The sequence below is a fragment of the Pseudomassariella vexata genome, assembly GCF_002105095.1.
Source record: "Pseudomassariella vexata strain CBS 129021 chromosome Unknown BCR38scaffold_14, whole genome shotgun sequence".
Lineage (NCBI taxonomy): Eukaryota > Fungi > Ascomycota > Sordariomycetes > Amphisphaeriales > Pseudomassariaceae > Pseudomassariella > Pseudomassariella vexata.
In genome coordinates this window covers 856691-870936 of record NW_024467969.1, presented here as the reverse complement: position 1 = coordinate 870936, position 14246 = coordinate 856691, and the positions used below count along the sequence as shown (strand labels likewise).

The window sequence follows — 14246 nt, the reverse complement described above, 5'->3', positions numbered from 1 at the left end:
CCACTGGATTGCCCACCCCAAGACGACTGACCTGAGCTGAAGCAATTGTGTGATATTTCTACCATCATTAGCTACTGGTATGACCGTCGATCGAAGTACCTACGGCTTTCGTTAATATTACTAAATTTCCTTATACTACAGACTATGTAAGCTGAATGTGACTGATTATTTTCATTTGCTGGGAGAATGGTTACTTTATAGCGGCCAAACCTTAGCGCCCGCATTATAGGCATGTGCTAGATACTATGAAGTTAGTATAGAGCCGGGTCAACAGGCTAGCTGGAGGCTCTGCTTGGGGCTCTGACAGCTGATACAGCTATGGGAAATAACTTGCTGGATGAACCGGACGAGGATATAGAAGAGGCTATATCCAACTTCGCCAGCATTTTCCCAGGGGCAGGTCACGGCGACGTTAGCGATAGCTTCATTTCTTAGCATTTATTATAAATTTATAGCTACCAATCTCACCTCATCTCACCTCACCTTACCAAGCTCACTGGCGTGCTAACTTCAACAGCGTTTTGCTTACTGATTCGCCCACGCACCAACCCAGTGGGGTTCGTGAGGTTGGTGAGACTAGTCCGACCCTTGAGTACTTACAGGTGCTGTGAGACGCTTGTTGTCCGGGAACTCTAGTTTGTTGGCAGTTTGTAGTGAAAGCTCAGGGGCAGACCCATTAAGGTTGGAATAGGAGCTCCCATTGTATAAAAGGGTTTGCTTGCAGGGTCTAATATATGTATAAGACCTTTGAAGTTATAGACGGGACGGTTGATTCAAAGAGAGGGGCTTGTGTGGCATCCTCATCGCAGGTAAAATATGGTCGGCAACTTCCTACGGCGATCCTCAGTGAAGCACCGGTATAATTCGACAATGGCGACAGCTTGTGTCACATGATTAGAAGACAACAAGGGTTAGGTATGGAGAGGTACATCTAGGCTGCAATTTCACTGGTGTCAAGTTTGGCTTATCAGTTTGAGCCAGTCGTAATATGTTTATCTTGACATAATTATATAACTGTCGATTACAACTTACCCATACCGTTTAGAAGCAGCTCAAAGATGGGCAGCCATCATTTTCTTGCCATAACTGATTATACTTCCCCATCAGACAGATATTCGTTTTTGTGACAACTGTTGGTATGTCTGCCAAGTATTTCCAGCAACCGTTTAGGTTAGATCTCTGGAGTTAGCGATGTCGTAGTCGAACAGCTAACGCCGACAATGTTTCGTAATTTAGGCATGAGCCATAAGCATCACCTTCCGTACATGCGCAAGTACAATCCTAGCTGTTTAATGCAAGTATAGATCAAATTTCGATGTAATGCTGCATTGATAGTATAGGTTAGACTTCCTCATAATATAGAAGAAGTGGGGTGATCTCACTACCAGTATGAAGGCAGGGTCTTTTGCCTCCAATCTCACTGCGGCCCGAATACTCAGATCTTCAGCGATATGTCAGTGCCTGACGACCCGGCCTGTTTCTCCCCGCTTCTCCGCACTTTAGTGACACTCTCTGATCCCTGCTTACAGAGCCCAACTCTCACCTCCGCATTCACCTCTTACCGGTCTCATACGCGTGGGGTCGGCTCTGCCGACTTCTCTCATTCCTCGGCTAGCAGGACTTCCCCGATGGCTTTTACTCCTTACGGCCTAGATTTATGGATGATGTATCTGGCGATCGTCGATGGGGCGACGGAGGAAGCGCATGGTTCATCATCAAATCAGGTTCTGAGACCATTCCGGGTAACTTGATTCCGAGAACCGGCAACCTCGCCCGTGAAAAGGAATAGCTTCTGCTTGCTGAGATAAACCCTCAAATTTTGAACCACACTGCAGTACGCTTGCTTATTATCTCCGCAACCCCTATCAAGACCAAGTTACTCGTAACTAGATCACCATGCGCATTGCAATCATTTCCAATTTGGTAGCCCTCGCGGCGAGGGGCACCACCGCCCTGGTTCTCAAGGTCAACACAACATCCGGACCAGTGTATGGCATGATCAATGGTACAACTCCCAATGTGCGGCAGTTTCTAGGCGTACCCTTTGCCGAGCCACCAGTCGATGCCTTGCGCTGGCTGCCCGCCGTTCCCAAGAAGTCTGTGGACTATATTGATGCCATGGCATTTGGTCCGTCGTGCCCGCAATATGAGAGTGCGATCCCATCCGTATATAACGTGGACTCGCGCAATTTTCTCATCACGGGTCCAACATCCGAGGATTGCCTGTCCTTGAACATTTGGGCGCCCAAGATTGGATATGAGGAGCACAAGAAGTTGCCGGTCATCATCTGGATCTACGGTGGAGGTAGCTTAACGGGTGGTGGACGCATCGGGTACCAGATTCCCGCCCACTGGATAGAGAGAAGTCAGAAACATATTGTGGTTGGAGTCAAGTGCGTATTTCTGCCAAGAGCCAGACTAGCTCGCTTAAACGCAATTCTACAAGAATCAAAATTAACCCCTAGCTATATACAGCTATCGACTAAATATCTTCGGGTTTCCCCGTGCGGCTGGCTTGAAGTCAGACCAGCAGAATCTAGGCTTTCTTGACATCCGCCTCGGCGTCGAGTGGGTGCGAGACAACATTGCCAACTTCGGTGGCGACCCTTCACGTATCAGCATGTGGGGGCAGTCAGCGGGTGCCGGCGCCACAGATGCCTATAACTTTGCCTATCAGCAGGACCATATTGTCGCCGGTATTATACTGGACTCGGGCAATGTGCTCGGCAGGCCCTCAACCTTAACCGCGACTGATTATGCGAACTTCACCTTTGTCGCCTCTCATTTTGGCTGCGGCAACAGCAGTAGTGCACAAGCTGAGCTGGAGTGCATGCGCAAGGTTGAGCAAACTGACATTGAGGCTTTCCTGAAGGCGTACCAGGATGGGGGTTTCAACCCATCCATTAGCTTCGTTCCGGCCGTAGACGGTGTGACTAAGTTTGAAGATTATCCTGCTCGTTATGCAGCCGGAAATTTCTCCAGGGTGGTGAGTTTACAATTCACGTTTTGATTATATGAAGATGTTGGATTATGGTACGGCCTGGACTAACAGATACACAATAGCCAGCAATCGCAGGTTCAAATGCCGACGAGGGCACGTCGCTGTCATCCTGGGTGGCGAATGGCACTGCCGTCAACCAGACGGCTGCAGATATTATTACCATGCAAGAACTGTGTCGCGTTACTGAAACCTCCCGGTATGCCCACAACCGTAGTCCTCAATTCAATCCATTTCTTTAATCAATTCTTCGCCTTTCGCACCGCAAGTACACGAGACACGATTGCTAATCTGCATTAACCTTCCTAGCGCTCGCCACGCGGCTGAAGCTACGACCTTCCATTACTATTACCACGGCAACTGGTCCAACATTTCTCCCCGATCTTGGGGGGGTGCTTACCACTCGTCCGAATTGCCGCTAATCATGGGCACCCACGACATCGTACACGGGCCTTCTACAGACTTTGAGATAGCTGTATCTCATCGCATGCAGGATCTCTACTTAGCATTCGCGGAGGACCCGTATGCTGGACCTATTGCGCTGGGGTGGCCGGCTTCGGCACCTAACAGCAGTGTCATCGAGTTTGCTCCCGATGATGGCATCGCCAGTCGGCGCGTGCTAGTAAGTGAGTTCGAGGGGAGGTGTGACGGTGCAGCACCGGTGGTGGGGGCCGTGCCCATCTGAGGAAGGGGGGATGGTCACACGTCGTTACTGGGATGAAGGCAGTAGGGATAGCGTAAAAGTATGTAATTCGTCACTGAGAAAATACTATCTATCGTCGAGCTCGACCTCGTGGGGCAGGGGAACCCCCTACAAAAGTGTCGTTAGTGGATATCCAAAAGATATCTCACACTTACCCCGAGCAACGCCAACCGTTGGCATAACTCCCGGGGTCATAGTGCCTGGCATGACTGCAATAATCCCAAAATCGATATTGTGACGAGAGAAGGCCTTATCCAACGCGATAACGCTAGAAGTTCCTTAATCGACTCCAAATTCGTCCATATTGGTTATCCGACTCTGCAGGAGGCGAAAGACGCCTTTGGAAAAGAGAAAAAGGGTGCCGGGAGGGGGATCTACAAAGACCACAACACTCCAATGCAACATAATTTGTTCCTAACTAGTCAATACTTGAAGAAATTGGTATGTTGTTTTGGTGTGTGTAATTACGGGGTCAAAGCGGACAAGCCATCATTCATTCCTTCATTTGTAACATAAGTCGGAACTGGAGGCACGAGGACAGAAAAAGATAAAATATGATGATGTCTGAGTTCTATAGAAACCTTAATAGCTGAAGGAAACGGAAGAAAATAAATTACTATACCGTGGCCAGCAGGTGACGAATGGAGGAGCTCGCAACAATAAACCATAAAGTGAACATCTTCTGTCCTTGGGAGGAGCCGAGAAATATGAAATCGGCCCGTCTCATCTGATAGCGACGCATGCAGCTCAAGTTAGACGTCAGCACCCGCCACCTCCAGCGTGTTTGGAAACCGATGGTCAACGAAGCCCATGCCTTGGAGAACCTGCGTCACCTTGCTCGGAAAAGCTCGAGAGGATAGTAGAAGGAAGACTTCGAGAACTATACAAGAGTGGGGCTAGCCAATCCTGATGTCTGAGGGCTAAAATGAAGGATCCCGTGGCAAAAGAGACGAGGGGAGACCACGCCATTGACTTGATAGGTGATACCGCCCCTCAGACGACCCTGAGCAAAATCGCCGCCAACCTCCCAGAACATTCGTCAAACAAGTTGCCAACCCCTGCCGAGAGAGCTCCCATGGAAGAACCCAGATGCGTCAGCACGTCCCACGAAAAAGGCCAAGGCAGATGAGGTGTACTGGTATCCCAGTGCGAATGCGACACAGGGAATATCGTCCTCGACATCTATCTCTATTTTTGAAAATGATGGGGATGGCGAGTACAACTCAGCACCAATCGTGCGTCCCAACCGAACAGTATGCCTAGAATACGCAGGTTGCAGCCGTTGCCGGCCATCTCTATTGCAGGGTCCGATGTAAGTGACGCTAACACCGAGCGGTTGATCAGAAATACTTGACAAGACCTCCCGGCACCCAGTCTTTGACGTCGTTTGCCATGAAAAAAATCATCCGCTGGCAACAAGGCTTAAGCCATGGCAAAGTATGAGACGAGTCTACTGGCAGCGACAGTGAAAGCGAAGCAAGCAGCGACTTGGAACTGTTGTAGTTGCTTTTTACGTCGCTGGTCTTTCAATGCGGCTGCCAGAGACGAGAGGATTCCATAAAAGCTTGAGGGGCTGGCATGGGGAAGCCGTAGCAAGGGCCAACTCCAAGTTTGAGCCCAAAGCAAAGCATATGCTGCAATAAGCTGCGTCTTTGTCCAGTAGCCTGGGATGAACGCGGAGGTGAAATATGAGCAGACTAAGTTTTACGAACACGCAAGAAAGAGGGTAGATGATGGGCATGGGGCGAAAGTCCCGCATGTACTGGAGAGCTTTGTGTAAGTCCAGCTCGTAGGAATCACCTCCCTTGGGCCCGTTCACAACCGATCCTGGCGAGACTTAACAATTAAGAAAACCCAAAAGGCGTTTAAGTGCTCCTGCACTTACTCAGAAACAAGTCGTTCTCTGTGATTATCAACAACTATAAAGGTACATGATTGATAGGAAGCTGGGAGAGGGGCTAATCGGCATAGTTCTCTGGGACACACCTATGTGATGATCAGCATTCCATCTTCAACAGGAAGCTTCTTGTGAAGGAAGACATGGATATAGAACCGCTGCGCGACGAGAATAATTGCAAGCGCATTCCAAACACTCAATGTCAAATACAGCGCTTGTGTATATTATCTTTGCGGATGCTCAATGTTGGTAATCGGCTTAACGACGCCTATTCGTTGCCGGTATAGATGTAGCTTGGGAAGTGAGTTGCTCAGTTACAGGCGCGCATAATGTGGGTAATGTTACCTTCTAAATCGAACCTCCATATTTGTCACTGTCGTGGGAGTGTGGAGGTTTGGGTGTCCCCGGCCTCCCCTCTACCCCGCTTGCCTCGGACCCTATCCTTGGCAGTTAGCCAAGCTCCTTCCTAGGTTGTCCTATGTATTATTAGTCAATTATTGTTCTATAGGATGCTTGGTATTGACGTGCCTTCTCCACTGCCGTTAGAGACTGCTGTTTAGAGATATGCAACGGCATTGAACATTATTGCCTATCTCCAAAATCCTCGTAGGGCGTTATCCGCGTTACACAAGTTGCAACCCTGTTCCTGCGTTTTACTGTCTTGTATGTGTCTCAAGCTCTCTGCGTAGACACCTTCCGGAACGAACGTAATATTTACCTCACTAGTCTCGTTGGCCATTTGAAATTTCCGGTTGCTGGCCGCTGGTTCCTGGGAAGTATTGATAGAGGATAACCAATATTTGAAATTGTGGAAAGATTGCTTATCTTTGGAAGTCTTCAGTGTTTTCGAAGTGTATATATAGCATGCCAAGCTCGAATACATTTTCAAATTATGAGACCAGTATCACTTGCCTTCGCATCGGGCGGCTTGCATCTTTAACAATCAAAATATTCACATCAGCCGTTCTCCCTTAACCGTTAAGATGTTTATCTCCAAGACTATTCTGTTGCTTACCTGCTTGGCCGGTCTTGGAACCTCGTCAAAACCCGCTTACAACCCTCCCCTGAGCCCAGTCCGAAAGCGCGGCGACCCAGTCCTATCCACTTCACCCTATCCCAACACCACCATCGCCGGAATCACCGTAATCGACACGCCCACAGTCCGCGCGGCCATCGAGTTTTCGCGCAATCACAGCTCCGAGGCCGTCTTCTTGCACCAAATGCGGGCTTGGCTCTTCGGCTCCCTCATCATCGCCGGCAACGAGACGCTCCGAAACAGCGTCGACATCGAAGTCCAAGCCGTGTCGGCCCTGCTGCATGATCTCGGCTGGAGCATGGCGCCGAATTCTACCATCGTCAGTAGCGACAAGCGTTTCGAAGTCGACGGAGCCATTGCAGCGAGGAAATTCCTCGCCGACTACGGGGACGATGGTTGGGATGCGAGGCGCACCCAGTTGGTTTGGGATGCTATTGCTCTGCACACTACAAGGACCATTGGGTATTACAAGGAGTACGAGGTGTCGACGACTAGTATGGGCATCTCGGTTGACTATGATGGGCTGAAGCCTGGCGTGACGAATGAGACGTTCGCCACCATTATTAAGGAGTTCCCTAATGATGAGTTGAAGAAGGTTACCAATGATACTTTTACTTGGATCTGCGCAACCAAGCCAGCTGTCACGTATGGTAAGTTCCCCTGTACACTACACAAGATATTTACTACTGCTAATAATATGTCTAGACACTCAACTGCAGTCGTGGGGAGAGCGATACGTGGCAAACTATTCGACGGAAGGAAACTTGAGAATTGACCACATCTTTGACAATTTGTGAAGCGGTGGCATGCCAAACTGCGTTTGGTAATGGCCAGAAAGCTACAGCCGTCGGGCTTAAGGGGTTCTGAAATATCTGTAGGGATGGATCATGGATGCAGTCCGCTGATTTGAACTGAATAGGTACCATTCTTTTTGCGCGTTGCTCGATTACATAGCCCTAGGTACTTAGGTACTTTTTACTAGGTGTGTTTATGCTATGAATATCAACATCTAAACCCGACATCGGAACTTAGAACAAGATTCAATAGCAACGATGGCGTTGACATACATTTTCCTGATGTGTACTTAAAACCCTCGGTTTCTTAAGTAGGTAGATAATGATAACAAATTTGCTGCTATTCGCTGCTATTCGCTGCTGTTCACTCTATCCTGGGAATGCGTTTGATTTCATATCAAGACAACTCTACTCATACACACCACGAGGAAAGACAGATAACCATAACTATCAACTACCTCAATACCATTGGTCAGATGCATGTGTAATACAACATATAGACTGTGACAGCTTGACTTACATACCATGCCCTCACTCCCGGTAAAGCAGCGACAGTTTCGGCCCACTCGCGAAGAAGGATCTTCGAGAAGACATTCGCACTTCGAATTGGGCTGTTTCGGAGAACATTAAAATATTCGCAGATGTTAAGTGCAACTCAATGGATAAGCGCAGGGGTACACCCCATTGATTTATCGATAATTTTGTGGCTATTGGAGTGGCTATGGGCCTGGCTTGTATCATGTAGTTGGGACCTCTTCTCGAGTATAACCGAAATGGGACGCATTTGAAGACTGAACTACTTGGTGAAATACACTATCAACTTCAAATTTTTGTGAGACAACCACATGCCTGTTTAACAAAGCACGCTAGTCGATACTGTACAATGGCTTTGCCGATATTCAGCATGCCCTATTGATGATGCAATCAGTCTTATGGCCTCGGAGTTTGAATACATTATTATTATTATTATTATTAAATACGCCGTAGGCTCGAAGCCCCCGGTACCTCTACTAGTACTCCCGTATGTCAAACCGTGCCCTAATGGCTGGACTAAATACATACGCTGCGTCGTCGGTTCGCCCTATTGGCGACTGCGTTGCGTTCACTACCATACTACGTTGGTTCTCAACCTACCAACAAAGTCCCCCCTGAGAAGATCGATGCTATCTGGGCCTTGAAGCTGTCCGACCCGTCCCTAGCAGCCACCTTACAATAGTCCCACTAACTACTGGTTCTCCTGTTGCCGTTGCGAGGTCTCTGCGAGAGTATAGTGGCCGTGGTGCGATAGCGGCCCGTAATCGTTCCCTCGGTCCTTCCAACAGCCCGCAAAAGAGGATCACGTGCTCTGCCGTCTCAGGGGCGTCGCCACAGCGGCATAGCGGCGAGTACACGCCAAAAGCCCCTGTCTTGAATAAGAAGGCTGCTAGTCCTATTTTTTCCGTCCTGATCTGGCACAGCGTAGACGCTTCCAGTCGGTTCAGGCCGAAATACTTGTCCCCTTTCGGTATCTGCATCGAAGGGCCCTCCGGTTCCTCAGCGATAGCGCGTCGCTGGCGATCGTGATGCTCTGCTCCGGTGAGCCATCTCTTCCTCCAGTGGCCGAGGAGGGCAGCCGGGAAGTTTGAATACAAATCATTCCTGCTGAGCCACTCAGTTATGGTAGCAAAAGAATTCACATAAGGTTCAGATATAAGCCAGCTCAACGTAGTGAGCATGAGGACCTGCAGCTGGTTCATAGCTGTGTAGTAATGGGTAGTATTCGTTCCATTAGCGACGCCGTCGAAACTGGCCTTGAAGCCCCCACGACTCATCAAGTTCGGGCTCGGGACGTCGGTGCCGTTGACGATAACACTGGACGTGCTATTCCCTCCATTGACGTCGTACGTCGTTTCAATGAACCCTCCGTATTCAGGGCGGATGGGTCCTGTCGTGGAGTCAAACATGCTCGCCCACCCGGACAGCTCTGACCATGGAATCGTGGGCATTGTACAGTCTTTGTCACTGGTCTCATTGGATCCGTTTCCAATCGACTGCAGGGCCTTGACACGCGCCTGGCCGAGGACTGAGGTGCAGTTAACGCTGTTCGTGTCCTCCTCGGTGTAGGCGTGGCCACGTTGGCGAGATAGTCCATTCTGGAGAGAGTAGTGATGCAGAAAGGCTCTATGGAGCCTCCCAGGGCGTCTGACAGGTTGTCGCCGTCAGGCCAGGTGAAGTCGTAGACTGTGTTCACGACGTGGGGGTTAACGTAGGGGGTCAAATCACTCCATGGGATGTTTGCGCTGGGGACGAAGAAATCGGTTACGTTGACGCCTGGCCGCATGGATTAGTCATTACTTCAGCTAGTCCAGCGACATGCTTGACGCAAGGAACTTACGCCACGTCCATTTCGCATATTAGAAATCAGGATCATTGGAATACCAATCGAATGGTCTGAAAGTGATGGAGCGCGTTGCATTGGGGTTCTCGCTCGCTTGGCGAATTGTGTAAATGGTGGCATTGCTCGCGCTCCCCATTTGGGGAACTGAGGATCGACTCAACTCCGAGGAGCAAGGGAAGGAATCGGCGCGTACGCTTGCGGCCAGGGTGGCCAGGACAAAACTTCTCACCATGGTTGCTGTCATAAAGTGTAAAACAACCAAGATGGAATCCAGAGACATACGGGAGGTGCACGGTTTTATACAGGACATGGCAGGGCTGGTAAACCAAGTACCTTGTATTGACGTGTTGGTGACCAGGGCTTGTCCACTGGGTCATAGGTAATTACTGCTGCAATTACAACCATTATCACGCGCTCAAAGCCATTGGCCTTCCTGGAATGTGATGCAGAAAAAGGATCAATAAGTTAGGTATTGCTTAACTGACGTCGTGAGGACCCGTAGAACTCGGCCGCCAAGGCGCGACTGGTTATGCAAATTTAGCAGGCAACAGCGCCCTGTGATCAGCCTCGCAACCCTGCGGCACAACTTTCCATATGCAAAGGCACCTGCCCAGCAATGCCTCGATCGAAGCTAGCAAGCAACCTTAGCAATATCATCTTTACATCGTAATTCAATACTTACATGAATATTACACCCAAGCCCTCGCGTTCAGTCTCGAGGACAAGATAGTCGTTCCCGTTCAAGGCCTTATGCTAGAGTACCTTGTCCTAGAAACCAGCCAAGAAGCTCGATAAGGTGTGTGAGAGCTACCAGCCAAAACCCGCTGTGACGAAGTCCCCAATCGTTCAACATCCAAACAAACAACAAACGCGAAGGCGCGCTCCTTGCTTGTGACCTTCGGACTAGCCCGGCTCATATCTCAAGGCGCGGTTCCGCTAAAATGCCTCTAGACTCTGCAGAGTTGAGAGAAGTGCTCCCTAGCATACCGTTCGCAGTGATCCGCAGGCCTGCCAATGGCCCTCCCTATAATCTTCCACTTGTTCTCCTGGCGTTCCTTCACGGCATCATAGAGGGTCTCGACCTCTTTATTTGTGAATTGAACGGCATAGATTTCCTCCTGATCGTAGTCCGGCACAGCGGTTGTGTTTGGTTCAGTTGGCGGGACCGCAGCTGCCAACGTTTCCGCATTTGCGTTCCCAGGCCCAACCGTCGACATGCTGTACTTATGACCATCTTTGGTCAGTGTGGCGGAGTTCGCATTTTCGTTGGAAGCACCAACATGTCTGCTCTCTGGCGGCTCGTCAACAGGCATACTCCCAGCAAGGCGTCTTGGAAAGCGGGAGTTACCGTGTATTGGGCTCTGCGTCGGCTGATTGGCACCCCTGCTCGCAGCGGTAGCTGGTGTAAATGGAGTGATGTCGTAGTGTATCGGTTGCCCAACATTTACTCTAGTAGCAGCGGCTCGCAAAAACGCAGAATTATCGCATGGCTTGTCCTGCATGCGCTCGAGGACCTCGCGGCCAAGTTGATTTTCGGCTCGGAGTTGATTATTCTCGCTTCTTAGCCTCTCTACTTCCTGCCACAGTACCTGGTTATCATGTCGCAGCCATTCTATCTCGTTGCGTGGGTTGTTGTTTACCAGTTGTGGGTCCTGGCCCCTCGGTATCTGCATTTCTGGCTGCTGTCCCGCGTTGCCCATTGTTGGCCGTTGGTTGCCTGGCACCGGTACTGCGTTCTCAGCTCCCGACACGGGATTTCGTGTTTCCAGCACCCAATTCAGTTGGTATTCCTTATATTCCTTCGTATTCGATGGCTCGCCGCGGCTGACTTGTATCTCCAGATCTGTCGCCGCCGTGCGTTGTGGTGACTCTAGGCTGTCGCGCATAAACTCTCGAGCCGTCGCTCTTCTCAATGCCATGACGTCTGACTCCCGCATTTTCCTCCGCACCGATTCGTCCACATCTGCTATGTCCATCGCCTGCGCCTCCTCGGCCAGCATTGCCTTCTGTTGCATTCTGGCCTTTTTCCTTGCAACGTAACGGACATTGTTGGCAGCGTGGTCTTCGCCCTCGAGCAGGTTCCACCGCCGTTGCAATTGCCTTATGGTTCTGACCCCTTTTCTGAGTTTCATGCCGCGGGACAGCATGATGGTCTTGATCTGCTCGGCCGATTTGCCCTCTCTTGTCAATTGGGTGATTTGCTGATGGTGGGTGCGCTGGTCGCGACTTTCGAATGCGATCGGCTCCTGTTTGACTGCATCTGGGCCATGCGTTCGTTGGCGTTTGTTGTGCGGTCCCACGGGTTCCACCGGGTCGCCATAGAGTCTTGCACGGTCCTGCTGTTGTTGTTGGGTGTGTAGCGAGTTGTGCGGCTCGATGACGTGGGGGAAAGGAGAGAGGGAAGATGTCGACGTCGAGGGAGACAGCGCAGTAGAGCTGTCTGTCCAAATTGACATTTTTGCGGACTGGTAAGTTAGCAAAAAATTAACAACTCACTACATTGTGCAAAGAATTGATATATTGTGCGAACGATACACTTGTTGACGCGTTTTCGCGCGGATGCAGTATGCATCTTTGCCAATCGCGACCGGAATCATGATGCTTGTATTGTGGTCCCACGCTCTCTTGAGCCACCCTAAGCCACAAAGCTCAAGTGTAATAAGTACTTCTACTTACATACTTCAGAGTAAAATCGATAATTGAATACACAAAGTAAACACCATAAACAGTGCAGGTCCGATTTGCTATTAGACCAACATTGGTAGTAGTTAGCAATACCCAACTTCTTCGGTGTCGGCCAAAATGGTCCTGGCCAACGTTAGTCTCATCTTCGTGAGAGGAGCTTTCCATACTACTAGAAAGGTCGTGTGATTATAGCATAGTTATGTAACTGTTTTGCTTTGTGTTTCATCGCAAGAACCTTTCAGATCCCAAATAGGTCACTCTGTATACCTGTATGCTCTTAATTCAGCCAGGTTGATGCGTGCGTTGTCTGACAGATTTTATTGGGCATTCGAAACTTCATTGGCCATCCAATGCCAGGGCGATTCTGAGGACACAGGATATCATCACGTGGATATTTCTAAACATTGTCCTTGGCCAACTGTAGCATGTTGGCATCGGAACAAAGTGCGAATCAAAGCTCAGCCCCCCAAGTCTCTCCAGAAGTCTCTCCAGAAATCATGACCAAATTTAGACTGATAACCATAGACAAGTGGGGAAATGTTACTTATTTTCACTACTCCGCCTTTCCAGTCATGGATCAATACGGGACCGCGGAAGATCCGGTGATCCACAAACGCCAGCATATCTGAAATCAGTGAGGCAGATGTCCCGAGGGCCCACAACCTACTCAAGCACTCTTTTGATCATGACCAACCCCAAAGATCTACGTTCGAAGGCGAAGCAGGCTGTGGATGTAACCTCAGCGCCTGGCAATTAACATTATAACCAAGACCGAACGAAGCAGTAAACACACTACTGCTTAGGCCGGATAAATAGATATTTCCCCAAACTTGGTACAATTTCAAATAGGATATCACTACTAATATTTTGGCAGATGCTAAAGTGAGCAAAAGGAGGGATTCAGTCCTCTATTGATGACTCTGCGTAGATCCAGTGTTGATTGATCTATCTATCTGCTCTCTGTTCTGTTGTGTGTAGCTATTTTATCTACGAGGAAGGGTTTTGACCCCACTAGTGCAATTGCCGCTACACCACCTTCGGCCTAGGGCATAACCGTGGCGCTCAATCCCATACAAAACAGTCTAATTCAAAATGCGAATCTCTTCTTTGACAATCTCCATCTTCGTGAGTGGGCCGGTGTTGTTGCTGCCTTAGCGGGAGTAGCGGGAGTAGCGGGAGAGCGTAGTGTGGAAGTTTGGCGCAGCCAAGGAGGCTCGTGTCTCCCCGGCTAAAGCTGCTATAACCCACAATTAGCAACTATATATGCAGGGGCACTTGTCTTGATACCATTTTAGACCCAGAATTGCGACTCTAGATTATTAAAAATCCACACATTGCAACGTTACTAGCATCTATTGCCTGTCTGGCTTTTATTCTGACCTTAGTACTCACTGCTGAATAGAACTATCGCGTTACAACGGGGAATTGATACCGCCAAGGCCTTAGAAACTGGATGGATTCACTGCCACGCCCGGATCCTCCTTTCATTCGAGTTGATCCAACCAATTTTGATCTCATTTTGACTCTCAAGCACAGGTTCTGCGAAAGTTATATTGGTGATGTTAGTGGTAATAGGACTAACTCTCAAAGCCCGCGGCTACTGTAGTGGGGCCAGGCCGGACGTCAGGAAAGTAGGTGACGGGGGCCAGGGAGGACTCCCCTGTCTTCCACACTTCTTAAGGGACACGGAGATGACAGACAACTTTCAACAACTCGTCATCTCTTTTCATTATCTTATTCAATCAACTTGACTTTT

At 49.4% G+C, this 14246-nt stretch overlaps 4 protein-coding genes across 4 annotated transcripts; 2 read left to right on the top strand and 2 right to left on the bottom strand.

Annotated features, from left to right (window-relative positions):
• The first annotated feature begins 1503 nt into the window (after window positions 1-1503).
• BCR38DRAFT_446137 (para-nitrobenzyl esterase) lies at window positions 1504-3869 on the top strand. The gene is made up of 4 exons (XM_040861070.1): window positions 1504-2393; window positions 2476-2986; window positions 3064-3197; window positions 3308-3869. Exons 1-4 carry the CDS (start codon window positions 1897-1899, stop codon window positions 3681-3683), a joined length of 1518 nt encoding a protein of 505 aa, XP_040711974.1. The 5' UTR covers window positions 1504-1896; the 3' UTR covers window positions 3684-3869.
• Window positions 3870-6581: 2712 nt separating this feature from the next.
• Window positions 6582-7431, top strand: BCR38DRAFT_460575 (uncharacterized protein; the record flags this gene model as incomplete). The annotated part of the gene is made up of 3 exons (XM_040862430.1): window positions 6582-6624; window positions 6673-7284; window positions 7340-7431. The coding sequence occupies 3 exons, from the start codon at window positions 6582-6584 to the stop codon at window positions 7429-7431; spliced, it is 747 nt and encodes a 248-aa protein (XP_040711973.1).
• A 1629-nt stretch (window positions 7432-9060) lies between these two features.
• Window positions 9061-9925, bottom strand: BCR38DRAFT_412977 (uncharacterized protein; the record flags this gene model as incomplete). Its single annotated transcript, XM_040858769.1, has 3 exons — window positions 9061-9066; window positions 9105-9560; window positions 9803-9925. 3 exons carry the CDS (start codon window positions 9923-9925, stop codon window positions 9061-9063), a joined length of 585 nt encoding a protein of 194 aa, XP_040711972.1.
• Window positions 9926-10212: 287 nt separating this feature from the next.
• Window positions 10213-12261, bottom strand: BCR38DRAFT_412976 (uncharacterized protein; the record flags this gene model as incomplete). The annotated part of the gene is made up of 3 exons (XM_040858768.1): window positions 10213-10238; window positions 10291-10328; window positions 10793-12261. The coding sequence occupies 3 exons, from the start codon at window positions 12259-12261 to the stop codon at window positions 10213-10215; spliced, it is 1533 nt and encodes a 510-aa protein (XP_040711971.1).
• Window positions 12262-14246: the final 1985 nt, after the last annotated feature.